Here is a 26,782-nt window from a genome sequence, read left to right as displayed (position 1 = left end):
GTGCTTAAAGCGTAAATTTAGAGAGCACACTGAGCATTTAACATGTGTGGGTTTGTGTCATGTGGTCGGTTTAGATGACAGGGAAGAGGGAGAGATAGTGGGAAAACAGATTATTATCCTCATCATTGCTCTCAGAGGCGACGACACGGAATCAATAAAAATCGCTCCCGTTTTATCGTTTTTTTTCTTTTTTTTTTTCTAAATGATTACAAAACGTAAAGCACAACACGTTACTATTCTTAATGGTCCGAACAATAATTTGATTTTGACAAGGAAGCCATCAAATGCCAAGTCTGAGGCGGTGCCCAGTAAAAAGCGCATGTCTGCGGACTTAAACTGTGCTGTATGCAGCGGTAATATTGAAAGGTAAAACTGCTTGTGTTCGTTTCTTATAGCTACATTCGTTTCGATTGAAATCTCTAATATCAAAATATACGATTTTGAACTTAATTGAATTGATCATGGTAACTGAAAATGTCTCTGTTTTAATATTAAAGGTGTGCTGAAGGAAAATAACATACATCAGACTCAAAAGAACTTAATGAGAACGGACAGTAACTGAAGGAGCATGAACGACTCGTCGCGCCATCACTTCAGCATGAAACACATGGACTACACGTATAATATTGACAATAACATAACTTTGAACGCATCGCTCGGCGACATGAATGCCACAGGAATCGCCCAAATCATGATCCCCCAGGAGTTGTTTCTAATGCTCGGCTTGATAAGTTTGGTGGAAAACATCTTGGTGGTGGTGGCTATCATCAAGAACAGGAATCTCCACTCGCCAATGTATTATTTCATCTGCTGTCTGGCGGTGTCTGACATGCTGGTGAGTGTCAGTAATGTGGTGGAGACGCTCTTCATGTTATTGACGGAGCATGGGCTGCTGCTCGTCACGGCAAAGATGTTACAGCACTTAGACAATGTGATCGACATTATGATATGCAGTTCTGTCGTTTCCTCGTTGTCGTTCCTGTGCACTATTGCGGCGGACCGCTATATCACCATCTTTTACGCGCTCCGGTACCACAGCATCATGACCACGCGGCGCGCAGTGGTCATCATCGCGGTGGTGTGGCTCACCAGCATCACCTCGAGCTCGTTATTTATCGTTTATCACACTGACAACGCGGTCATCGCCTGTCTCGTCACTTTTTTCGGCGTGACGTTGGTGTTCACGGCGGTTCTGTACCTGCACATGTTCATCCTGGCGCACGTACACTCTAGACGCATCATGGCTCTTCATAAGAGTCGTCGGAAAGCCACTAGCATGAAGGGAGCCATCACTCTGACCATCCTGCTCGGGGTTTTCGTCATCTGCTGGGGGCCATTCTTTCTCCACCTCATCCTCATCCTCACTTGTCCCACAAACCTTTACTGCAAGTGTTATTTCAGTCATTTTAACCTATTTCTAATTCTTATCATATGCAACTCGCTTATAGACCCTCTCATTTACGCGTATCGCAGTCAGGAGCTGCGCAAGACGCTCAAAGAAATGATTTTTTGTTCGTGGTTCTTTGCAATGTGAGTAATTCTTTCTAGAGATGTTTGTTGGAAACACGTGAAGGAGCTTCTGCGTTGATGTTAACGCTAATGTCCAATTATTCTCAGCAAACAGCGTCTTCATTGTTCTCAAATCTCTCTTCAACTTCACAGAAAATACTCTTAGATACTACTGACTGAGATAATTGGATTTGATTAACTTTTAGACGCAAAACTCTTTGTCTGATTTTTCATAAAATAAATAACTGTTTGAACAAAGTGTTTTTTTTTTTGTTTTTGTTTTTATCAAGGTACCCCATAATGATAATTGTATTTTTAAAATTTTCCTTATTAATTTCCTTATTAATTTCATCATTCAAAAAAAAAAAAAAAAAAAAAAGAACGAAAGAAATGAAACATCTGTCATTCGCAAATAGGGGCGAAACTATTTTGGGTTAACAACTGATTTGACCCATTTTTTGTGCAAAGGTTTAAATCTTTGGAACAAATCACACACATCAATACATCAACATTCAAATAGTAAAATGAGCAGAGGTATACACTGCGGTATACACATTTGTATATCACATCACTTAATAATTTGTAAGAGAAAATTATTAATAACTAATAATAACTAATTAAGGAATGATTTTTTAAATACAACCCGATAAGTATTAGCGGGGATGTGCAGAGAGTTCCTCAAAGCACAGGCTCAAATGTAAAAATAGGGGCATTTATATACAGATTAATTCCAGTTTAACAGTTACTATAGTAAAATCATATATGTATGATTATAAAAATAAAGTCCTTTACATGTCCTTAAAATTGCACTGCTTAAAATGTACATAATAGTCCTGTTGGTGGCAGCTGGGCTTCGTTAAACCAGTTTTATCAAATGCTAATATCAGTATAATCAACCTGTATATCAATATGCAGTACATAAAAATAATTAATTAAACGTTATTTAGTTTATATAGTGGCTACATTGATTTCAAATATAGATGAATAAGACCAGGAAGATACTGCTCCATTTCACATTGTCCAATGAAATTTGAGCTTGTTTAAGACACACAATATATAGCAACACAATAGCAATGATGTATTAAACTGACAAATAGAAGTAAAAAGTACTTGTAATATAATTCAAAAGCATTTTGTTTTATTGACCATGTTATTGTTATCAACAATAATATTGTGGTCACTAAAACAAAATGCATTTGTTGAGAGAGGGGCACTTTTGTTAATTTGGGGAAAAGGGGCTTGAGCCCCCAAAGCACTCACTTCTGTACATGCCTGATGATTAGATATCCATCTGTTCATCGATTCTCCAAAATGCTTGTCCTCTGCAGTCACAAACTATGGTAACACTTTATAATGACTTTTATTAATAAATCATTAACTAACATTTTATAATTTGTTTTTTAATTTTCTTTCTTTTTTTTTTTTGGTATTAGGAAGGCTCTAGCCACTCCCACGTACAAGGAGGAAAGCTCTAGCCACTCCCACTGATTAACTACCCACTGTTTGAACTAATGATGTGTATCCTGAAGAAGGCTGTTAAGCCAAAACGTGTAGATCTACACTTTTAAAAATGTTTGATGATTTAGCCCAGTTAATTAAAGGGTTTTTACTTCACGAATGCCTTGGAGTATTTCATCTTTTTAGTTTTAAACATATATAAATTTAACTAACCAATACTTATATTTTTTTCTCAATTGCTTAAACACATTTCTTGAAATTATGCCAAAATGGTGTTATGGTTTAATTTTAAGCACTTCACAAATTATTAATGTTAATGTATTCATTAACTCATAATCACAGTTGGTAAAGGTCATAGACACTGACCAAAATTATAAATGCAACACTTATTTTTTTGCCCCCATTTTTCACGAGCTGAGCTCAAACATCTAAGACTTTTTCTGTGTACACAAAAGGCCTATTTCTGTTAAATATTGTTCACAAATCTGTCTAAATCTGTGTTAGTGAGCACTTCTCCTTTGCCAAGATAATCCATCCACCTCACAGGTGTGGCATATCAAGATGCTGATTAGACAGCATGATTATTGCACAGCTGTGCCTTAGGCTGGCCACAATAAAAGGCCACTCTAAAATGTGCATTTTACTGTATTGGAGGTGGTCCGAAAACCAGTCAGTATCTGGTGTGTCCACCATTTGCCTCACCCAGTGCAACACATCTCCCTCACATAGACTTGACCCACTAAACATTGGACGTCGGATAGACGTGCAGATCATGTCTATATTGGGTCCGTCGGTCCATGACCAATTCTGGATATCTATTCGACGTCCAAACTAGGTCCACTATTCGGACGTCCAACCATGACCCAACTTGGACGTCACTTTGACGTTCAACATTTGACCTAATCTGGCTTATTTTTTTGGACGTCATTTGGACGTCTATGGCAGTTGTGATATACACATTGGACGTCGGATAGACGTGCAGATCATGTCCATATTGGGTCCGTCGGTCGGACCAATTCTGGACATCTATTCAACGTCCAAACTAGGTCCACTATTTGGACGTCTATCCATGACCCAATTTAGACGTCATTTTGACGTTCAACATTTGATCTGGGTTTTTTTGGACGTCATTTGGACGTCTATGGCAGTTGCAGTAAATGTGTTTTACAAAATAGAACCTATTAACATGATTATACATACGAATACAGATTATTTATAAACAAACAAGATTTATTATCTGTATGACTATTTATTTATTTGGTAGTCCATATGTTTTTTTATTATTATTTTTATTTTTTTTACATTTTCCTGTTTTCCTTTAACAGTTTTTATTTTATTTAAAGTAGCCTATAATCAAGTTATTATTTTTTTATGTTATATATAACGGAGGCCATCTAGTAAGTGATGAATAGGTAAACCGCACTTCCTGATCTCAAGAGATGCAATAGCCTCATGGAGAGGGCGTCCGCCTCCCGTCCCGGAGACCCGGGTTCGAGACCTGCGCGGAGCAAGTGCGGAAGGACCTGTGTGTGAGGGGTTACATATACAGTGTGTATATATATATAAATTTATTTATTTTATATAAAAAAAAATCACTTTTGGAGTAGCCCTTATAAGGAGGTCCCACCAACGTCAACATTAGACGTGCGGTAGACGTCGAAAAAAGACGTCGCCTGGCGTCACAGAACAACCCCATCAATGGACGGAAATTGGACGTCCAAAAATGACATGGAAAAGACGTCACTACGACGTCACATTGCGCAGTGGGGATCAGGTTGCTGATTGTGGCCTGTGGAATGTTGGTCCACTCCTCTTCAATGGCTGTGCAAAGTTGCTGGATATTGGCAGGAACTGGAACACGCTGTTGTATACGATGATCCAGAGCATCCCAAACATGGTCAATGGGTGATATGTCCAGTGAGTATTCTGGCCATACAAGAACTTGGATATTTTCAGCTTCAAGAAATTGTGTAAAGATCCTTGCAACATGGGGTTTGTGCATTGTCATGCTGCAACATGAGGTTATGGTTGTAGATAAAATGCCATCAATAAAATGGTTGTCTATAACATATGCCTGCCCATATCATAACCCCACCGCCACCATGGGCCACTCGATCCACAATGTTGACATCAGCAAACCACTCACCCGCACGACGCCATACACATTGTCTGCCATCTGCCCTGTACAGTGAAAACCGGGATTCATCAGTGAAGAGAACACCTCTCCAAAGTACTACCATCGAATGTGAACATTTGCCCACTCAAGTCGGTTACAATGACGAACTGCAGTCAGGTAGAGACCCGATCCGGATGACGAGCGTGGAGATAAACTTCCTTAAGACGTGTTCTGACAGTTTGTGCAGAAATTCATTGGTTATGCAAACCAGTTGTTGCAGCAGCTGTCGGGTGGCTGGTCTAAGATGATCTTGGAGGTGAAGATGCTGAATGTGGAGGTCCTGGGCTGGTGTGGTTACATGTGATCTGCAGAGGCCGTTTGGATGTACTGCCAAATGGTAGAGAAATTAACATTCAATTCACGGGTAACAGCTCTGGTGGACATTTCTGAGGTCTGCATGCCAATTGCACGCTCCCTCAAAACTTGCGACATCTTCGGCATAGTGCTGTGTGATGAAACTCCACATTTTTGAGTGGCCTTGACCAGAATTCACCCTATTTTCACATCTTTATAAAATATTTATTAATCATTTGTTAATGTTTCTGTAGTACACAATTTAAATTCGAGAACTTTATTGGCACTGGAATTTTAGTTACTGTAACAATGTTGATGTAAAGGGTGGTTAGTTCAGTTTAGCTGAATGCTTGGTAAACACATAACACATTTAGCTAATGAAAAATAGGGGCAAAAACAAAAGTGTTGCATTATTAATTTTGGTCAGTGTATTTGGTCTTTGTTTGTTGTGAAGATTTTTACTATTTGCACATCTTAAATCATTTTTTAATCATTTGTTAATGTTTTTGTAGTACCCAATCTAAAGTGGAAACTATTCAATTATCAACTATCAATTGTAAATGTTTATAAACATTTACTAATCATTAGTATCTTCATGAGCAATCATTTTGATTGCTAAAAGTGTCCCAATTGACCGTAATTCACCCTATTTTAACATCTTTGCAAAACATTTATCAATCATTTGTTAATGTTTTTGCAGTACACAATTTAAATTCGAGAACTTTATTGGCACTGTAACAATGTTTATGTAAAGGGTTGTTAGTTCAGTTTAGCTGAATGCTTGGTAAACACATAACATACATTGTAATTTGGGTGCAAAACATGTTTTTATTACCTCAACACTTATAAGTATACTATTTTGTATCAATAAACAGAATATTCCTATAATCATCAACAGGAGGGGAAAAAAACTAATTTTCAAGAAAATACTTAATTCACTTTCATTTATCAAAATAATGCAATATAAACAGATTGAATCGTGCTGTATAACAGACAAACTTTTTTATTTATCTTAATTTCATTTTTAAAATCTAAGCAGCTCTTTTAATCCATACAACTTTACATTCTTCCAATTTTTCTTGACTTGTTTTTTTCTCTTTGGTGTAATTGAAGCTTATCACAATATTTTCCACGTGTTTGAGATGTGGCTGTGTGCAAGAGAACTGATTTGAGTGATGGCAGCCATCAGGGCCACATGCCATTCAATTAAGCCACTAAATCTTCTTTCCCTCATGCAAAACACATGGTTCTCCTTTAACATACTTACTTTTTAACATACACCTTGGAAACGAAACAAAACAAAACAAAAAACTATGAATAAAAAAAAATACATTTTTAAACTTTTACCAAACATTCAGGGGGAGCTTGACTACTGTACATGCCCTGTTAATTAAGCAGAGTCAAAAGCAACAGTCAAAACACTTTCAGAGTAAAACAACATTCAAAACAACTGCATTTCTCTCACATTTCCCATGTCTTGAACACTTTTCTGTCAAAGCAACACAGTAGTTCTCCCAGAAAATAGCTTAAAATGGCTAGCTAAAAATGTACTGTGACTTTGAAAAACTTTTTGATGATAAACTAAACTAGAAAAAGGTAAGTTTTATGTTTAAAAAAAATGTTGATGGCATATTCATTAAATCCCCTATTTGGAGAAGATTGTCTTCACCTGAACTATGTTATAATGAACTACTATGTAGGATATCAAAAGATAAAGAACAATTTCGACAAAAACAAAAATATAAACATTTTATCTGAGGGTCATGCAAGATATGCAAGGAAACACTTAGGGAGTTGAAAGACTGTGAAGCAGAATAAAACAAGCCCTGTCCTTTTAAGACCAGAATCAAAATAACAACCACTCAGACCAAACCTTTTAAACAAGAAACAAAGGAGACTTTATTTATCCAGCTAGGGCTTATGAAATCACAGATTCAAAACAGCTTAGTGTGCTATAAAAAAATCCTTCCTAGTCTGGTAACCAAGTGCTCTTTTTATTGGTCATGCATAAAATGTCATTATTTTGCCGATAAAAACATGGTCCTATTGTAGAACACCAACAATGCATTGCTTTTGAGATGTTCATGTTGCATGTCTAGATGTCTTATTCATTTGAAATATGTTTAAACGCATCAAATAGGAATTTCTTAAAAACTCTAGAGTGAAGAGAAGGAGGCCTTTGTTTTCTTGCTATTTGAAGTACTGTTTTGTGTTTATCCTTATCTTGTGTATATATTTTCTTCATTTTCTTTTTTCCCCCCCTTTTTTAAGTTCTTGTCTTTGACTATGTTAAGCTTTTGCATTTGTGGATCGGTCTTTAATCCCTTGGCTCCTCCATGGTCCGTCTGCCTCATGGATCACTGGATTTCCTCATCCTTCCTGCTCCGCCATGGTCTGTAAATCCGCTTCCACCTGTGTCCTCCATCCTTTCAGCTCCTCTGTTGTCCTCAGTCCCACCGGCTCAATCTCAGTCCTCCTATCCTCTGGCTCTGCTTTGGTCATCTGAGCCTGTGATGTCACCCTGGTACTCCTCTGGATCTCCCTTGGTTTCTGGCTCTCCATGGTCTATGATTTTTTATTATGCTCACCTGTTTCTAGATTAGTTCATTATCATCTTTTGTGTGTGTGCATAATGTCTTCCTTTTCCTTTGTAAATTGTCAATTCTTGTCTTCACAGTAAAGTTGTGTTGGCAGTTTACTTTGTTGTTGTAGTTTTTTTCCTACATTTTACTCTCTCATTAAAGCACTCATTACACATACCTTTAAATTTTAGTATTTATACATAAAACTTATAATATAGTCAGTTACAATAATAAGTTAACAGTTCAATGGCCATAACTGGCTTATAAAGTCTGTAGCTTATTTCAGCAGACTTATCCAGATAAACTGTCATGATCAGTATCATATGACTCCATTGGCTATGGAATGCTATAATGAAAGTGCTTAATTAGCTCAAGGATGTACATTAAACCCATTTTTGACTCTGTACTGCATACCGAGGGGTAGGGTGAAGTTTACAATTAGATTTAGCTAAGCCAGTTTGCTGTCTTTTTTTTTAGATGAACTTTTATAAATGCAATTGTAGGATCTACCCAGTCAGACAACCTCAGATGTGCAACTTTAGGAAATCATTTTACATTTTTTTCTTGTAAGAAACAAATAATTAATATTTATTGAAAAACTGATTTGATTTATTAAATTCTGATCCAAAATTATTATTATTTTTTTTTTCAGTATCCTCTACTGATTGTGTTAAAAAGGGCCTAGAAATCTGAGATTGTTAGATTTGTGCCAATATCACAGTAAGGCCCCTTCTAAATCTTAGAGGAAGCTTAGTCCAACTCAGAATGAAAAGGGTCATTGTGGGAATTGTACACCTTGTAATAGAAATCAATTTAAAACAACCTTTTTTTCTGGAGAAAAATATCTGGTTATATCTGTCATAACCTGTGAGTCCAATCATGTTGTCTATATTATTTATTGCCTTGTGGGCAAACATCATGTCAAAAAAAAAAAAAAAAAAAAAAAAGCAAACATAAGAATTTAATTATAAGAAAGGATCCAAACTGTCCTGTAACAGTGCAGTTTGTTAATTTAATCATGAGTCAGGAGTTTCTTTGGATTTATACACTTAATTTATACACACCTATTGGCTTAAATGATGAAGTGCCATTTAATATAATTTTATAGGATATTTATGATTATGACAGCAAAAATGAGTAAACCCCCTCTAAAACTTCACAAATTCAGGAAATATAATGTTTCAACAAGCCTGCTTGATCCATTACCAAAGAAGAATGTCAAAAGTATTCAGGAAAAGTGCTATATAGCCTACTGAATCATATTCAGACTTAATGCTGGCAACATTAGAACCACTTGGGAGAGAACTGCTAGGTGACTTTATCTCTTAGCACAAAAGAGGACAATGGTACAGGAGAAATACCAAATCATTGTTTTAAATGTGAAAACACAGCAGAAGTAACACCGACATTCAATAACAATGGACATGTGACAAGGCTTGTGAAGTAACCAGGCCTTCACTTAAGTTTTCATTTAATGATGAGTGAATTTGTGCTAGAAAAAGAGGAAAAAAAAACATTTCATGCAACTGTCTCAGAGCCGGCAAAACCTATGAAAACTGTGAGTGACTGTTTATCTTACAAATTAAGATGCAGCCTGCAAAAGTGAAATGCATGGTTGTTGTCACCACTGGAACTTCCTACTGTACACTGTAAATTTTTTCCAGGATTTCACAAGATATAACAAATATGTAATATTTCACAGTTAATTACATTATTACCACTTCACAGGTTTTAACTGTGATAATTCACAATATAATACCGTATTTAGACTTTTACTGTGAAAATAATGCAGGCGCGGGGCTTTTACAAGAAACTACTGTGAATTCCGTCTTTTTCGAGTGGCACTGGCAACTGCGGCAGCGTCATCAGAGCTCTCTGACGTGCGTGGTATCATTCGGTGGATTCAGCGGTAAGTGTTTAAATGTCAAACTTTATAAATTTGATGACTGTTTTTATATGATAGTGCATGTTATTTAAAAGTATGAACCCAATTAGCATTAGTTGTAGGTTCTGTTGTCATGTTTTTGTAACTTAGCTGGAGCAGTCTAGGTTTAAGCGCGCAAATTTGAATGAACAGACGTTTTTTGTAGTTAGTGTTAATTATACCGTAAGTTAACTGTGAGACGTCTGGTTAGATACACCGTCAAACATTTAACTTTAGCTTTGCTTAAAGCTTATCTTAGTTACTCTAACAGCGTTCTCTCTTTTCCCACAGCATTTTCTATGTTGACCGAAGAGAAATAAAGTTATAAGGTAAGATGTGGCCTTAATGTGGGTATTATGACAGTTATTCAACTAGATAAATTATGGTGTTGTGGATTTGGGCAAAGGTGGATTAAATTCATCTCAAATTAGTAACTTTATAATTTTCTTCCCTGCTGTGTGTGTGTGAAACGGAGCAACCATTGTCTGTCTCGCCAACAGAAAAATGAAGTGCGCATGTCAAATTTTTTTTTTTTTTTTTTTTTTTTTAATTATCTTGTCTCTGGAATTTTCCACTGCCAAAATAAATGTGTTGCGCGGCATTTTTCGCGCTGTTAGACCAAGGTGCACACATCTGTGTTTTGCGTACATTAATGTTGGTGACAGTCCAAAGTAATTGCAGTGATTTGTATCTGTATATACGTTTGTAATTATTGTCTTTTAATCGTCGTCTGGTATTGGTGTTTGTATATACAATTTAAATACAAACCGTATAGTTTAGTTTCTAGTAGCCTACGCTACCTTACAGCTTAGTGACTGTCAATACAGGGTGGTGATGTAGCTTTCTAACATTTATCTTTAACTAATGTGTATATATTGTTCATTACTTTTTATGTGGTTCAGTAGTGTTTAGTAATTTAGGTGTGGGTGATCCAAATACAGTATGTTGGTGTTATAAGGGCAATCTGCTAGCTACATCCAAAATTGCTAGTTTAAAAAAGCCCTGCATTTAGTTTTTCTCAACTGAAGAACACAATGTTCAACTGTAAATTCAGTTTGTGTGAGCATGTGTCTGAGACTTTTATTGAGTTTATTCAGCACTCAAAGCTGCATAGCAATGCTCCTAACTTTAAATACAATTGCGGTGTGCCTGAATGCTCTAGGATGTATCGCAAAGCAAATATTTTGAAAACTCATATGTATAGAGAGCATAAAGGGCTTGGATCGTCTGTGCGACCTTGCAAGCAATTTGAGACTCCCTTAAAATGTGTTGCTCCGTTTTGTACTGTTACATGTGACACCTTAAGCTTCCTCATCAAGCATTTGAAGTCACACATACATGAGGGATTAGAAATCAAATGCCCAGTCAGAGGTTGTGATTGCAGCTTTACAGTTGCATCCACTTTAGCCTCACATTTTTCAAGGAAACACAAAAATCTAGATCACACCTTGTTAGATGTGTCCGATCCTGCTGAGCCTAGTAGTCTGCATAGTCAGCCATGTTCTGATACTTCTGTTGTGGATGATAATGAGCCAGAGGGGCAATTTGCTGTAGATGAAACTCTCTATTTGCAAAACCTTGCCCTTCTGTATCTTAAATTACAAGGAAAGTTATTGCTACCAGCCAGTACCATACAGACAATCATTGAGGATTTTCAAAATGCCCATGAAATTGGCTTATCACATTCCCTTATGATCTTAACTAAGAAACTGAAGGAAATTGGAATCCAAGAGGACACTATAAGCAACATCATTGATGAAATGAACAGGGAAGATCTTCTTAAGATGTGTAACAGGGACATTTTGAGTACAGACCAAAAAAGGAAGAGTTTTTTTTAAAACCAGTTTCAACTATGTTGAGCCTGTGCCTTTTCTTTTGGACAGTGATGAAAATGGTAACGAGTGCTTTTCCCAGTATATTCCCATCCATGAGACGTTAGCTACACTGTTCAAAAGTGAGTCGCCACACATTTGCAACCAGCTAATGAAACTATAATTCAGGATGTGAGAGATGGAGAGGGATTTAAGGGCAATCAGCTGTTGAAAACAGAGCCTTCCTCTGTTGGTGTGATCCTATATCAAGACGCTTTTGAGGTTGTGAATCCACTTGGTTCAGGGGAAAAAAAAAACACACAAGGTTTTAGCTGTTTACATGACCCTGACTGACATTTTGCCTCACAATAGATCCACAATAGATCAAATGCAACTTGTCCTCCTATGTAGGGAGAAAGATTTTAAATACTTTGGCATGAACAAAGTTTTTGAACCATTGATCACTGACCTCAAACTTCTAGAGGAAGGAGGTATTTTGACAAATGATGGCAGAGTTGTAAAAGGAGCTTCAGTTGCCATTTCAGGAGACAACCTGGGATCACATTGCATTGGGGGATTTGTTGAAAACTTTAGTCGGGCAAGCCATGTCTGCCGCTACTGTGAGATCGACAGAAATGCATTCATGAATGAACCTTACACGTGTGGGACTTCAAGAACTGCACAATCCTATCAAAGTAATTTGCAAGGTTTAGACACCAGTGCTACTGCCACAGTGTGCGGCATCAAGATGGACTCTCCTTTTAACCAGCTTAATTATTTTCATGTTTGCCAGCCAGGGCTCCCGCCATGTCTGGGGCATGACTTGTTTGAGGGTATTGTGTCTTATGACCTTGCCTTGTTTGTTGGTCACTTGGTTCAGGAGAAGAACTTTACCTACTTACAATTAAACAGATGTAAAAATCAATTCAAATATCAAGGAAATGATGCCAGCAGCAAACCAGCAGACATGTCTCCTGGTAGTGAACGATTAAGTGGACATGCAGTTCAAAATTGGTGCTTTCTGAGGTTGCTACCTCTTTTTGTGGGTGACAGATTTAAAGATCCTTCTGAAAATGAAGTATGGCAACTCATTCTGCAGCTGAGAGAGATTGTGGAGCTTGTTTGTGCACCAACCATTACAACAGGCCAAGTGGCATATCTTAAAGTCCTTTTTGAAGAATATATCTTCAGTAGTCAAAGGCTTTTCCCTGCCAGTCCGTTAAAACCCAAGCATCACTATCTGTGCCATTACCCAGAACTGATTCTTCACTTTGGCCCACGTATACGCCTGTGGACATTACGGTTCGAGAGCAAACACACCTTCTTCAAGCAGTGTGCTAGGAAATTGCACAACTTTAAGAATCTTTGCAAAACTCTTGCAGAAAGACACCAACTATTGCAAGCCTAACTGAGTGCAGGCAGACTCTTTCCTTCAGACTCTTCCTATAATGCATAAAATTAAGTAAAAAAAAAAAAAAAAAAACATTTTTGAAGAAAGGCAGCATTACATAAGTGTAAATATAGCATGAATATAGCATCTACTCGGTCAGTCAAGTGGGTTAGAAATATGCCCAAATTAAACAATTTCTTGCCCAAAGTTTTATTTTTATTTTTATTATTATTAGCGATTATACAACAAATAAAAATAAATACTAAAGTTAATTGTCATATTTAATCTTTATGAATAATAAATTAAATGAATCAAAACAAAGACCCTGTGTGTCAAAAATTATTAGGGGACAAAGGAAATTTTAGTGGAGTTTTAGGGAATTGAGGATTTTGCTACTAAATTTCATTTAAAAAAAAAAATAAAAAAACATGAGCAAAAATAAGAAAATACATTTTTATTGTCAAAGACTACATCCAGATCGGATTCAGAGCGATAATCAAACACAGATGGAGTACTTTCTCTCTCCCTTCATGTAATAATCTGTTCTCTTATTTGTAGGACTCGCAATAGTTCAACTGGAACTGGTTCCTGTCACTCCAACCGTTGTCCCCAGCTCCTTAAACACTCCTTCCAACTTCCCATGCACTCAAGACACCATTTCATCTCCATCCTTGCCGCTTGGCAGACCATGGCATGTAGCCTTCGAGGTCAACTGGGATAGGATGCCAGCAGCTATTCGAAAGGCACTGACAAATAAAACAAGACCATCACCAAGCGATAGAAAAGATATGGTTAGGGCAGTGGTTGATCAGATGTTGGATCATGACCCTAACCCAAACAGAACAATGTGTCACAACATTGCTCGAAGCATTGTAAGGAGCCATCCGAAATGTTTTGCTGACGTTGCAAAAAATGGAGACATCCTTGGAGATGGTTGTTATTCTTTTCTGCAGCAAATAAAAACTAGGGTGGAATATAAAACCAGGAACAATACTCTAGTGAGACGATGCAGAGAGAGGACGCACAGTCGGGTACCAGATGAAGGCAGAGGCATGACAAGAGGCCCTGTAGATCAGTACGGCTGTGTAAGGTGGTGTCCTGTGGAAGTTCCATTTGGCGAAACTGAGGAATCATTAGATGGCATCAAAAGTCATCTCCTCAACATCTACTCAGAGGAAGGCATGAATGGTGCTGAGAGAGCTGAACCTCTGATGGAGAAGACCTATATCATCCAGCGACGCTATCTTAATAGTGTACCTGCGCCAGCCATTGCAGTTGTAAAGGAGGAATGGCTTTTTCTCTTTTCACCAAGAGGTTTTTTTTCCCTATTCCATCTTGTGAAGCTCATTGCATGGGTGGAGTATAGTCTCAATCATCCGAAATGTAAAATGCACATCTCTTTCAAAAACAATCCAAAGCTATAAAAATTCCTTTATTTTACATGGCAGTATGTATGTAACAGACTAACGGGTCGCGACAAACACAGGTCTTTCTTCAGGGTCATTGTCCACAATATCTTTATTTTGTTTTGTTACAATAATGGGTCCCACTTTATATTAAGTGTCCCTAATACCTGTAAACTTACATGGTAACTAGATGTGTACGTAGCATGTAACTACAGTGTATGTACACATTGGTACATTGTATCTACAGTTCTAATACTGGTGTAATTACACACATGTAACAACTCACTGAATAGCATTTGTAAGTACAAATGTGTAACAGGACATTGGTAACAACACTTTTTTCACTTCTGGAAGTACACATGTGTAACAAGAATTATGTAACTACATTTTGTAACAACAATATGTACTCACAGAAGTTTTTACACTTCCACACAGTCTTCAATACTGCAGTTACCAGTTTGGAATGCCCGGAAACATTATTGAAATCATGATGATTCCTATGTAGGCTACATATAATTTTTGTATTCATGTATTTGTGAACACTGAATTAGAATTAAAGTATCAATTTGTAATATCAGTGTACTTACATGGTAACTCCTCAGGAACTGTCTACTTAATATAAAGTGTAAAATGGTCACAACCTACAGAGCACTATATAAACTGTGTTTTCAAATGCATTATTAAATAGTTTACTTAATATGAAATTAAAACTTTCCATCCTGTTCTGTGTGATTTCTGTTGCCAACTCGTTTCCAAGCATATGTAAACATAATGTTTAACAAGACTACACTTTAAACCTTTAAAATAAATAACATTTCTACAATCGTTTAACCATTTATGTAATATTAACTTTGTTTGTAGCGGTGGGACACAGCAGGCGTTTTCTGACATCCCTGCGACTAACAATAAAACCATAAAATACACCGAACACGCATCATAATTATAAAATGAAACCATTTTATTTGTGCGCTATAAGATCTTCAGAATCCATACCATTGCGAGGAACATGCCCAAATTCAAATCTTTATCTTTATTTTACGAATTCAAATACAACCGCGTCAGGAAACGGCAGTTTTTACGGCAGGAAAATCGAGCTCTCATTGGCTCTCGCCAGCATTCGTCACAGTTTACGACATGCCGTGTTTCTGGTGAGACGTGTTTGAATGTTGCGCGGGCGCATAATCTTTGGCCGCATTTACAAAGAGGATCAGGAAAATAATCTGGATAATATTTCAGCGAATAATAACTTTAATTCTGCTCTGCACCTCAAACAAACCTACTGTATTCTGCCAGAGAGGACTGCGGCTGCAAAAGCATCGCCATTTGGATTACTTTTTGGTATGGCTGTTGATATTTTTGCATTAAATAAATGATTGTAATTGCAATTTTCTGTCTGTCATGTTTTTTTTTTTTATTACTGTACTGAGAGAGATATGGTTAACGTTAGGTTTATAGGTAGGAGTGTGATTAGTGACTATAAAAATATTTTTTATGCTATTGTCACGTATCTGGTCTATCTCGTCATGAACTCTAGCACACACATTCTGGACTGCAAACCCCATAAGCCACTGCACCAATCACTGCACACAGCTGCTCCTCGTTTCCCACTGAACTGATTGCTGCATACACCTGTTTCACATTTACCCACATGCATTTAAGCCACTCACACACACAGCCACCTTGCGAAGTCTTATTGTTCCTATGGTCGTAATTCTAAGCGTTTATCTCTGTGTTGGATTCTCTGTGTATGACTCTGGACTGTGTACCCCGTTGACGATTCCTGCTACCTGCCATTGCGACCATTGCCTGAGTATCGAACTGTTTACTGGATTTCCTATGTTGTTCCTGTTTTCCGGTGATTATTCTGGCCTGTTGACGATTCTAAATAAATGCTGCAAATGGATCCGAACGTCTCTGACCCTCCTTGTGACAGCTATATTGTTAGTAAAAATGGTAATTTCCCTACATATATTTTTGTCAGTTACGATTTATATCCTTTTATATTTGCTATAAAATGGGTAGCTTTAGGTTTGGGGGTAGGTTAAGGGGGCTAAAAATGTAAATCGCGTATTAATAAAATGATAAAAAGGCATTGATACGAATATTTAATGAAATGAAGGATACGTAAATATTTTACGTTTTTAGCAAAACATACGTAGCTATTTGTACATTTTAAATGTTGAAATACGTCTAAATTGTACATTTTCGCATCAATAAAAACTTACAAAAATGTACGTTTTGTGCATCTAAAAATACGTATAAATACCAACGTATAAACAATGAGACCAGGCTGGACCATTTTACACTTTCTATTAAGTAGACAGTTCCTGTGGAGTTACCATGTAAGTACACTGAAATTAAAGTGTTGCACAGAGGTTTACATTTGATATATTACTCTGTAAGTTGTGACCATTTTACACTTTATATTAAGTAGACAGTTCCTGAGGAGTTACCATGTAAGTACACTGAAATTAAAGTGTTGCACAGAGGTTTACATTTGATATATTACTCTGTAAGTTGTGACCATTTTACACTTTATATTAAGTAGACAGTTCCTGAGGAGTTATCATGTAAGTACACTGATATTAAAGTGTTGCACAGAGGTTTACATTTTATATATTACTCAGTAAGTTGTGACCATTTTACACTTTATATTAAGTAGACAGTTCCTGAGGAGTTACCATGTAAGTACACTGAAATTAAAGTGTTGCACAGAGGTTTACATTTGATATATTACTCTGTAAGTTGTGACCATTTTACACTTTATATTAAGTAGACAGTTCCTGAGGAGTTACCATGTAAGTACACTGATATTACAAATTGATACTTTAATTCTAATTCAGTGTTCACAAATACATGAATACAAAAATTATATGTAGCCTACATAGGAATCATCACGATTTCAATAATGTTTCTGGGCATTCCAAACTGGTAACTGCAGTATTGAAGACTGTGTGGAAGTGTAAAAACTTCTGTGAGTACATATTCTTGTTACAAAATGTAGTTACATAATTCTTGTTACACATGTGTACTTCCAGAAGTGAATAAAGTGTTGTTACCAATGTCCTGTTACACATTTGTACTTACAAATGCTATTCAGTGAGTTGTTACATGTGTGTAATTACACCAGTATTAGAGCTGTAGATACAATGTACCAATGTGTACATACACTGTGGTTACATGCTACGTACACATCTAGTTACCATGTAAGTTCACAGGTATTAGGGACACTTAATATAAAGTGGGACCCAATAAGGAGTTAAAGGGGTCATATTATGTAAGATTCACTGTTATAAGTTGTTTGAACAGCAAAGTGAGATCAATGAGCCTATACTGGCAAAAATCCACTCGCTCGTTTTTTGAGGCCATATTCCACCCATGCAACACACAATGTACCTGAAGCACCCAAAGAGCACCTGTATATAATTACAACAAAGATTCAGCAGCACTTCTACTCCATTATATTCAGGTATATGTTCCCACTTTACGCTTCTGACCGATGTCTCCATCCTCGTGAAGTTTCGAGAGGCCCTGGAGAACAAATTCAACACCATTATCAAGTTCTGCCAAGAAGTCAACTGTCATCAAGGCGTGAAAGATGTTTTGGCTTGTTTTGAACCGGAGGCTTCAGACAAGGCTTCATGCATTCTTCTCCTTCTGATGGCGTACTTCAAAGAGCCCAAGGATGCTATTGTGCTTGATGTTGATGTAAGTATATTTTCACTCTCACTTTAACATAAGCAGTAGGCCTGTTGTTTTTTTTGTAAATGGTAATAGGACTGTACTTATACTGCATCTTTCTAGTTTTCTGACCACACAAAGTGCTTCACTCTACACTTCACCATTCATACAGGTGCCAACTGCTCATCAGTCCACAGAAACCAGTGACATTGTCATGATCACATTCTAAACTTTACCAAATGTGTACTGCCTAATCTAAGATAAATCAATGGGGGCCAAGGGAAGATTTGTTCGCAAATATAGCTACTATAGGTACAGATTATTTACTGTTGAATCTTATTTTACTCTTATTTTTGCAGCCTTGTGCCACAGCCACGGATGTAGAAGGGACTGTGATGCTACCAAGCACCCCTCGCTTGATTGTTCAAGGTAATGTTGATGTCTTCCTCATTTTGAATGTATTCTGTCAAGTCATCCACAGATTTGTTGTGAACAGTTTCATGTAGTAACTATTTTCTTTCAACCGATAGTTCCTACATGAAACTGCTTACAATAAGGTCTGGATTATCTTAAGTAAACCAGGTCATTATTTCTGGAAAGAGACATTGCTGTTGAGTTTTTCAAATGTGTTTTTTTGCACCATAAACAACGTTTCATATGGTCCCTTTATATACAAAAAAAAAAAAAAAAAATCTGTTAAAAAGATAACCTGAGAGTGAGTAGTATGATATATGTATCTGAGTATGATGCTCATGTATTAATTTCATTTAAAGGATCTAAATGTAAACAAAAAGTTGTCTCTCTCCCTGAAGTCAACATAAACAATCTGCTATCACTCCCCAATTAAACAACTTGGTCTTAAAAAAAGTTTAAATTGCAATTCTCTTGGGTTTAAAAAAATAATAATAATCTATTATGAAAAGGACAGATTTTTAATATCCAAAAGAAACTTTTAAGTGATAAGGTATGTGGTGTTGTGAATTATACTGTACACCTGCAACTTTATTACTTATTTACTGTTCAACATTTGGAATGTATGGACATTTATCTTTTAAAGAAATGTAACACACAGTAGTTAGAATATGCCACAACTATTTTTACTCTAATTAAAAAAAATAAAAATAAAAATAAAAACCTTTACTGAACAGTTGTCCATGATGAGTGTATCTGGTTTTGTTTCAGGTGACATAATGAAACCAAGGGCATGGATGCTGTCGTTGGAGGGTCAAGTGGTCATGGGACCTCACCTTGACTTTACAACTGGTCTGGCTGCTTTTTTTTCCAGCTACTACAATTTTAATTTGAAGTATGCTGAAGATGCTGCTTGTACTCTGGAATTTATCCAAAGGTAATATCTACATTAATACTGTACTTGAGGGCTTGCTTTTTATTTGGTGGGTTAAACAAGGAATGTATTGTGTTTTGCTCAGGACCACAACAGCCAAACGGTGATGATTTACCCTTTCTCCCCCTAAAACAAGTGGTGTGTTGCAGACTTAACTTGTGTGTCTGTGCAGGAGACCAGACCAGATTAGACCAGAGACAAAGCTTAAAAAAAGTCAGAAACAATTAGAAAACAACTGTGTGCTTTATTGTGAAAAAGATATAAGAAATGAAATGTGTTTATCACATCATCTGTGAACGGGTAATAATTCTAGGAGGAAGAGTACAAGTAGAAACAGCCATAGGGAGATGGACAGGCAACAGGCTCTTACTCCATCCTCTGCAAACAGTACATGTAAATTATGTAAATTGTTGTGTGCGAATGCTTTGCCTGGGTAAATCACACACCTCTATTTTGTTGAAGGTCTATTCCTGACTGTGTGATGGAAATGTTTTTCAGTTCAGTTCCATGATTTTTTTTTTTTTTTTTTAAGTAATGTCACCTTGTTAAAACTGAGCTAACTTTAGTTTGACTCTGTACTGCAACAGCAGTGACCCACTGAAGGTGGTGACTGGGAACTGACACCTTTTTCATCTAACTTGCATTAAAACTAACAGTCTTTTTGTTCATAGGTGCTTCTTGGGCATCAACCCAGAGACGGGTACAAAATCTAAGAGGCAGAGAGGTCACATGAACCAGCAAGTCTGCAATCTGATCAGAAAGCTCATTGACTTCGAATGGATGTCAATCTAATGTAAGCTATGTTCCAACTTCAGAACGGACTAACAAAACAGTGTATCTGTGTTAAAGGAACACACTGACTTTTTGGGACTATCTTATTCACCGTATCGCCCAGAGTTAGATAAGTCCATACATACCCTTCTCATCTCCGTGCGTGCTGTAACTCTGTCTGACGCACCCACCGTTAGCCTAGCTTAGCACAAAAACTGGAGGTAAATGGCTCCAGCTAGCAATAGCATACTGCTCCCAGTAAGTGACAAAATAACGCCAACATTTTCCTATTTACATGTTGTGAATTGTACAGATCTGGCCATTTAAAATGCGCGCGGGAAGTAAAGTGGTCTCGCGTGACGCCGGTGTATTCCGAGGGATCCTAGAAAATGCTCTGACACAGGAAAGACATGATCAGTAGGGGGCAGTCATGTAATGCACTGGACTGGAGCGGCAGCAAACATTGCTGCAAACTAAAAGACTCCTTTGTACGGTAACCTGGAGGGGACACCTTCGGTTCACTTATGTTTGTCGTGGCCACAACATATGAATTCGTGGGAACGTCATATTACTTTTTGTCGTTGCCACGAGATATTAATTCTTGGGAACGTCATATTATGTCGTGGCCACAAGATCATTTTGTCGAGGTAACGACATCCTTATGTTTAATGCATAAACAAACCTGCGTGACCATAACCCAGGATTATCAGAGATAGGTTTATTAATATTTTTTATTTTGAGTTAAGAAATGATTATATTAATTGTTATAAAAATTAATGCAATATTAAGTTATTATATTAACAATAGGCAATGCTGTATATGCGAATGTCTGTGCGCGATGTAGACAGCATTCAAAAGTTTTTCATGAATAAATATTACATAAAGTACTTCAAATTAAATAGCCCTGCAAGAAACATTTTATGCATCCTAAAGTCTTATCCATTAATTGATCCTCTTTTTTTCTGTAATAAATTTATTATTCGTTTATATTCATTATTTCCCCCTTAATTTCGATCTCTTAACATTCTGAATCTAAATGATAAATGCTGACATGCCATTAAAGCTTTGATTATGCTATATGGCTGGGATTTTTAATATATATATATATATATATATATATATATATATATATATATATATATATATATATATATTCATTTTTAGTCTAATTATAACCTATATAGTGTTTCATTGTCGAGTGAATCATTCACGTTCCATTTGTAAATCGTATGGTCACACACGGGCATTAATACAATCATAAAGTCAAAACTTTATTGGCATAATTGTCGTTTACAATATTTGCTAAATATATGTCAAATAGTATATACAGAAGTTATTTAGGTTAAGCGATTCACAATAAAGAAAAAAGTAGATAGCTCTAAATCACTTATTATTTATTATTATTATTATTAGGTTATTATTATTTCAATACCTGGTTAGGGCTATTTATTTTTAACGCCTGACAATTATGCCAATAAAGTTTTGACTTTTTGATTGTATTTATCCCATGTGTGACGATAAATTAGCATGTTTTCATTTACAAATGAAACTACGTGAATGATTCATTCCTCAGTAAAACAGTTTAGTATTTATATAGTCTAGTTTATTAATTAGACGAAACAAAATAAAATATGTGGGTGGGATTTTTATTGGGAAAGTCGGAGAGACGCACACTTCGATTAGTCTGGATAAACACATATGTAGCATCTTAATTGTTAAGAAAATGGTATTCTTAAATGTCTCGAATATTTTGATTGTCCAATGTCTCTCTTTCTTTTTGGAATTAGACACATTTCACTGTCTTTTCAAATGCCCAGGTCTGTTTAATGTCCTTAATTATAAAATTTAGCACTATTTTTTTACGTTTATTCAAGCAATAATATAGACTATATATTATCTCATGTATATGATTGTTTAAAACCATAAAAAACGAATTCCGAATAAAAATGGTATTTTTTCCTTACATTTCCAGAGAGCGAAACGAACGAAATTGAGCATTACTTGATAAATTCAAGGCACTATAATTTCCTATTATTAACAACTATTATAGCTATACAATTTATATATATATATATATATATATATATATATATATATATATATATATATATATATATATATATATATATATATATATATATATAAAATACTATTATTTTGTCATTGTCACGTCCACACACACACACAGAGAAGGTAAGTATATTTGGTGATGTTTATTGTAAATAGTACACGCTCCAAGCAGATGTAACAACAGGTAAGTATGGATTGAGGGAGACAGATCTTCAATCACAATCCAACAGGTAAATACCAGATCGTCAGCAATCATTAATATGAGCGAAAGTCACTTCCCTTAGAATTGTGTGTGTTTTGTGTCCATAGGTACACACAAGGGTTCCAATGAGAGAGTACAGGATGATCCGCACAAGGAGAAGAAGATTCATAGAAGAGTGTCCATGCAACTTCGATTCCAGCCGGTGAGTGAATGAATGAGGTAAGTATTTAAAGGGAGTGGGTGATTGCTGATGCAGGTGACGGTAATTAGAAGTCTGGTGATAGTTCACGTGTGTGGTGCATGGGTGATTGGTTGGGCGGTGACAGATCATGATGACTGGGACTGAGGGAACGTGCAGAGGGTGTGACACTACCCCCCCCCTCCACGGGTGACTCCAGGCACCCGAGAACGGCGACGGGGGCGACCTCGACCTCTGGGAGCTGGACGTTCAGGATGTTGATGGTGGAAATTCTCGAGGAGAGCAGGATCCAAGATGTCATCACGAGGTACCCATGATCTCTCCTCTGGTCCGAATCCCTCCCAGTCTACAAGGTACTGGAGTTGGCCGTTCCGCCGCCGGGAGTCAAGGATCTCGTGGACCTGGTAGATGTTATCTCCAAGGACTTCCGGCTGGTCTGGAGGGAGGGGCGGCTCCAATTCTGTGGACGAAGGAGAGACTGGGTCAATGTGACGTTTGAGTAAGGAGACGTGGAATGTGGGGGAGATCCGGTAACGTGGAGGTAAGTTGAGACGGTAAGTGACAGGATTGATTTGTGAATGAATGGTGAAAGGCCCTATGTAGCGGGGACTCAGCTTTTTGCAGGGCAGACGGAGGCGGATGTCCCGAGTGGAAAGCCATACCTGGTCTCCTGGAAGATAAGTGGGATTGGGTAACCTGCGGCGATTAGCGTTTTCCATGTGCCTCCGTACTGCCCGTTGCAGATGGACATGAGCTGAGTCCCACACCCTCTCGCTCTCCCGGAACCAGTGATCCACCACGGGCACTTCTGAGGTTTCTCCAGTCCATGGGAACAGTGCTGGTTGGTATCCTAAAATACATTGAAATGGGGTTAAACCAGTAGATGTCTGACGGAGGGAATTTTGCGCATACTCAGTCCACGGTAGATACTGGCTCCAGGTGTCTTGATGTTGAGAGCAATACGACCGAAGGTAACGGGAGATCTCCTGTATCTTCCGCTCGGTTTGCCCGTTGGTTTGAGGGTGATATCCGGATGATAAGCTGACTGTTGTCCCCAGTAATTGGAAGAAGGCTCGCCAAACCCTGGAAATGAACTGAGGCCCTCTGTCGGATACGATGTCTTCAGGAAGTCCGTAGTTCCGGAAAACGTTATGAAACAACGCCTCGGCAGTTTCCAGCTCTGTGGGAAGACCTTTGAGAGGGATTAATTTACAGGCCTTGGAAAAACGATCTACGACCACCAGGATTGTGGTATAACCCTGAGAGGGAGGCAAATCCGTGGCAAAGTCTACTCCTAAGTGCGTCCAGGGTCGGCGAGGAATGGGTAAGGGTTGAAGTTTACCTTCAGGTAGACGGCGAGGTGTGGTATTAACGGCACAAACCGAGCATCCTCGGACGTACCGAGCAACATCCCTGGTCATGTTAGGCCACCAATACTTCTGTTGGAGGAGCGAGAGGGTTCGCCTACTGCCAGGGTGTCCTGAGCCAGGGGACGTGTGCGCACTATCCAATAGGAGCAGCGGGTGACTATGAGGAACATAGGTGCGACCCGGAGGAAGTCCAGGTGGAGCAGGCTCCTCAAGGGTGGCCGCTTCAATTTCCTGGTCAGTACGCCACAGGATGGGTGCTAGGAACACAGAAGGGGACAACACAGGGTCAGGAGTATCAGTGGTAGGTTCAGGTGAATACATACGGGATAGAGCATCAGCTTTGGTGTTCTTGTGACCAGGTTGGTAAGTGATGTGAAAGTTGAAGCGAGCAAAGAACATCAACCAGCGTGCTTGACGGGCATTAAGTCTTTTGGCCTGTTGGAGGTACTGGAGGTTTTTGTGATCGGTTATAACGGTAAAGGGGGATTGGGCTCCCTCTAACCAGTGCCGCCACTCCTCGAGGGCCAGCTTAATAGCCAGTAATTCACGGTCACCTATGCCATAGTTCCATTCGGCAGGGGTGAGTTTTTTGGAATAGTACGCACACGGATGGAGAGATCGGGGTTCACCAGACCACTGGGACAGGACGGCTCCTACGCCTACGTCTGCCGCATCCACTTCTACTATAAATGGCCGCGAGGGATCAGGATGTTTGAGAATAGGAGCTGAGGTAAACATGAGCTTGAGGCGGTCAAAGGCTTGCTGAGCTTCCGATGTCCAGTGCAGCACCCGTCGTCCTTCTTTTAGAAGAGAAGTAAGCGGTGCTGAAAGGAGACTGTAATTCTTTATGAAGCGTCGATAAAAGTTGGCAAAGCCAAGGAAGCGTTGGAGTTCCTTCACAGTCTTGGGTTCCGCCCATGTTGCCACAGCATCCACCTTACCGGGCTCCATGCGGACTCCCTCCGCAGAGATCATGTATCCGAGGAAGGAGACGGTAGGCTGATGGAATTCACACTTTTCCGCCTTCTAGTAGAGTTGATACTCACGGAGACGATGGAGAACTTGGCGGACATGGCTTTGGTGCTCTTCCAGGTTACATGAGTAGATCAAAATGTCGTCAATGTAGATGATGGTGAAACGGTGAAGGTAGTCACGGAAGATTTCATTCATAAAATTTTGAAATATGGAAGGACTGTTGGCCAGGCCATAGGGCATCACCTGATATTCATAAGCCGCGTTTCCACTGTCGGGCCAAAAGCGGGCGTGCTAGTGCGTGTCAGGGCCAGTCGCGTTTCCACTGTCACTTCCGGGGCCTGATCGTGCCTCGTCGGTGCTTCCTCAGGGCCAATGGCCCGGGTTTTTCGGCCCGACGAAAACCTTGGGCCAAAGCGGGCCAGCTGGGGCTTGAGGCGTTGTCAAAGTGAAAGGTGGAGTTTATGCAAGGTTCAGATAAGCGTGCAGTCAGGTAAAAGTGTGTCTGCGGTAAGATGCGCATTTCGCATACATCGTGCAAAGAACTCAAAAACTTTAAATGAAAAATAGTCAGTACTGGTCTGTGGAAGATACCAGGGCTCTTCTAAGCATTTGGGCCGAGGACAATGTACAACGCCAGTTTGACGGCGTCTGCAGAAACGAAGACGTGATAAAATACATCGTTGCTGAACTCGCAAAGCTAAATAACCAGCGCACCACATTGCAAGTTCGAGACAAGTGAAAACATTATTTAAATGCATGTCTGATGAGTATCTATTCTTATTTAAACTTGGACAAATGCAAATAAGATCCTATAAAAATGAGATCTGATATACAAGTTGATTTACATCGTCAAAAAAAAAAAAAACAACAACTGACCAACACACCTTGATAACATGTTAACATTTACTGTACCTGTACCTAAATAAAGGCATAAAAGAGTATACTAGAAATACGACTGTGTAGTTATTTTTTGCAGATAGTATGCAGCATTTTGTTTGATGTAATACCAAGTTAGACGAAAGATTTGGCGTGTAGGTCATAAAAAAACAAAGCTTCTTTTCAAGTGATTTATTAATGTAATGTATTACAAATATTGCTGCTGTATAAACAACTGTTGTAGAGCACTTCTCGCATCAGAACAGACGTCACCAATATTACAAGGTGAGCGTATCCGGCTTCCACGTCGCTGTATTGTTCATTTTCGCCTTGTAGCTAACAAAGTCTTCGGCGTAAACGCCGCCGAGCCTCCGTCTACGCATCTTGGTTTCGCTGCCTCATCTTTCAACAAGAACACAAGAAAACAGCCGCTTCAGTTCTCTCCGTTTTATTCGTTCGATGATCACACTACTGTGGCCTACCTGACATATTTTCAATCTTCCCGCTGAAAGGGGAGGGCTTTCGTGACGTTTGATCCAAAGAGGTGTGTAACGGGCGGGCTTTAGGTTTGCGCAGCGAGGCTACTGGCTTGATAGTGGAAACGCAGCTTACTTTTGGCCTTGGTGCTTGCGACTCGAGGCCATTAGCCAATGGCCCGGGTTTTTCGGCCCGACGAAAACCTTGGGCCAAAGCGGGCCAGCTGGGGCTTGAGGCGTGGTCAAAGTGAAAGGTGGAGTTTATGC

At 38.4% G+C, this 26,782-nt stretch overlaps 2 protein-coding genes across 2 annotated transcripts; both read left to right on the top strand.

Moving 5' to 3' along the window:
- The first annotated feature begins 245 nt into the window (after positions 1-245).
- mc1r (melanocortin 1 receptor) lies at positions 246-2,311 on the top strand. Its single transcript, XM_073850387.1, has 2 exons — positions 246-366; positions 498-2,311. Exon 2 carries the CDS (start codon positions 569-571, stop codon positions 1,532-1,534), a length of 966 nt encoding a protein of 321 aa, XP_073706488.1. The 5' UTR covers positions 246-366; positions 498-568; the 3' UTR covers positions 1,535-2,311.
- A 9,879-nt stretch (positions 2,312-12,190) lies between these two features.
- Positions 12,191-20,368, top strand: LOC141345253 (uncharacterized). The gene is made up of 6 exons (XM_073850136.1): positions 12,191-13,034; positions 13,703-14,458; positions 18,020-18,258; positions 18,591-18,660; positions 19,414-19,579; positions 20,248-20,368. The coding sequence occupies exons 1-6, from the start codon at positions 12,191-12,193 to the stop codon at positions 20,366-20,368; spliced, it is 2,196 nt and encodes a 731-aa protein (XP_073706237.1).
- The last annotated feature ends 6,414 nt before the right edge of the window (positions 20,369-26,782 follow it).

The sequence above is a fragment of the Garra rufa genome, chromosome 11 (genome assembly GCF_049309525.1).
Source record: "Garra rufa chromosome 11, GarRuf1.0, whole genome shotgun sequence".
Taxonomy (NCBI): Eukaryota; Metazoa; Chordata; class Actinopteri; order Cypriniformes; family Cyprinidae; genus Garra; species Garra rufa.
The sequence above is the reverse complement of the archived record's forward strand: the minus strand, read 5'-3'. Positions and strand labels throughout refer to the sequence as shown.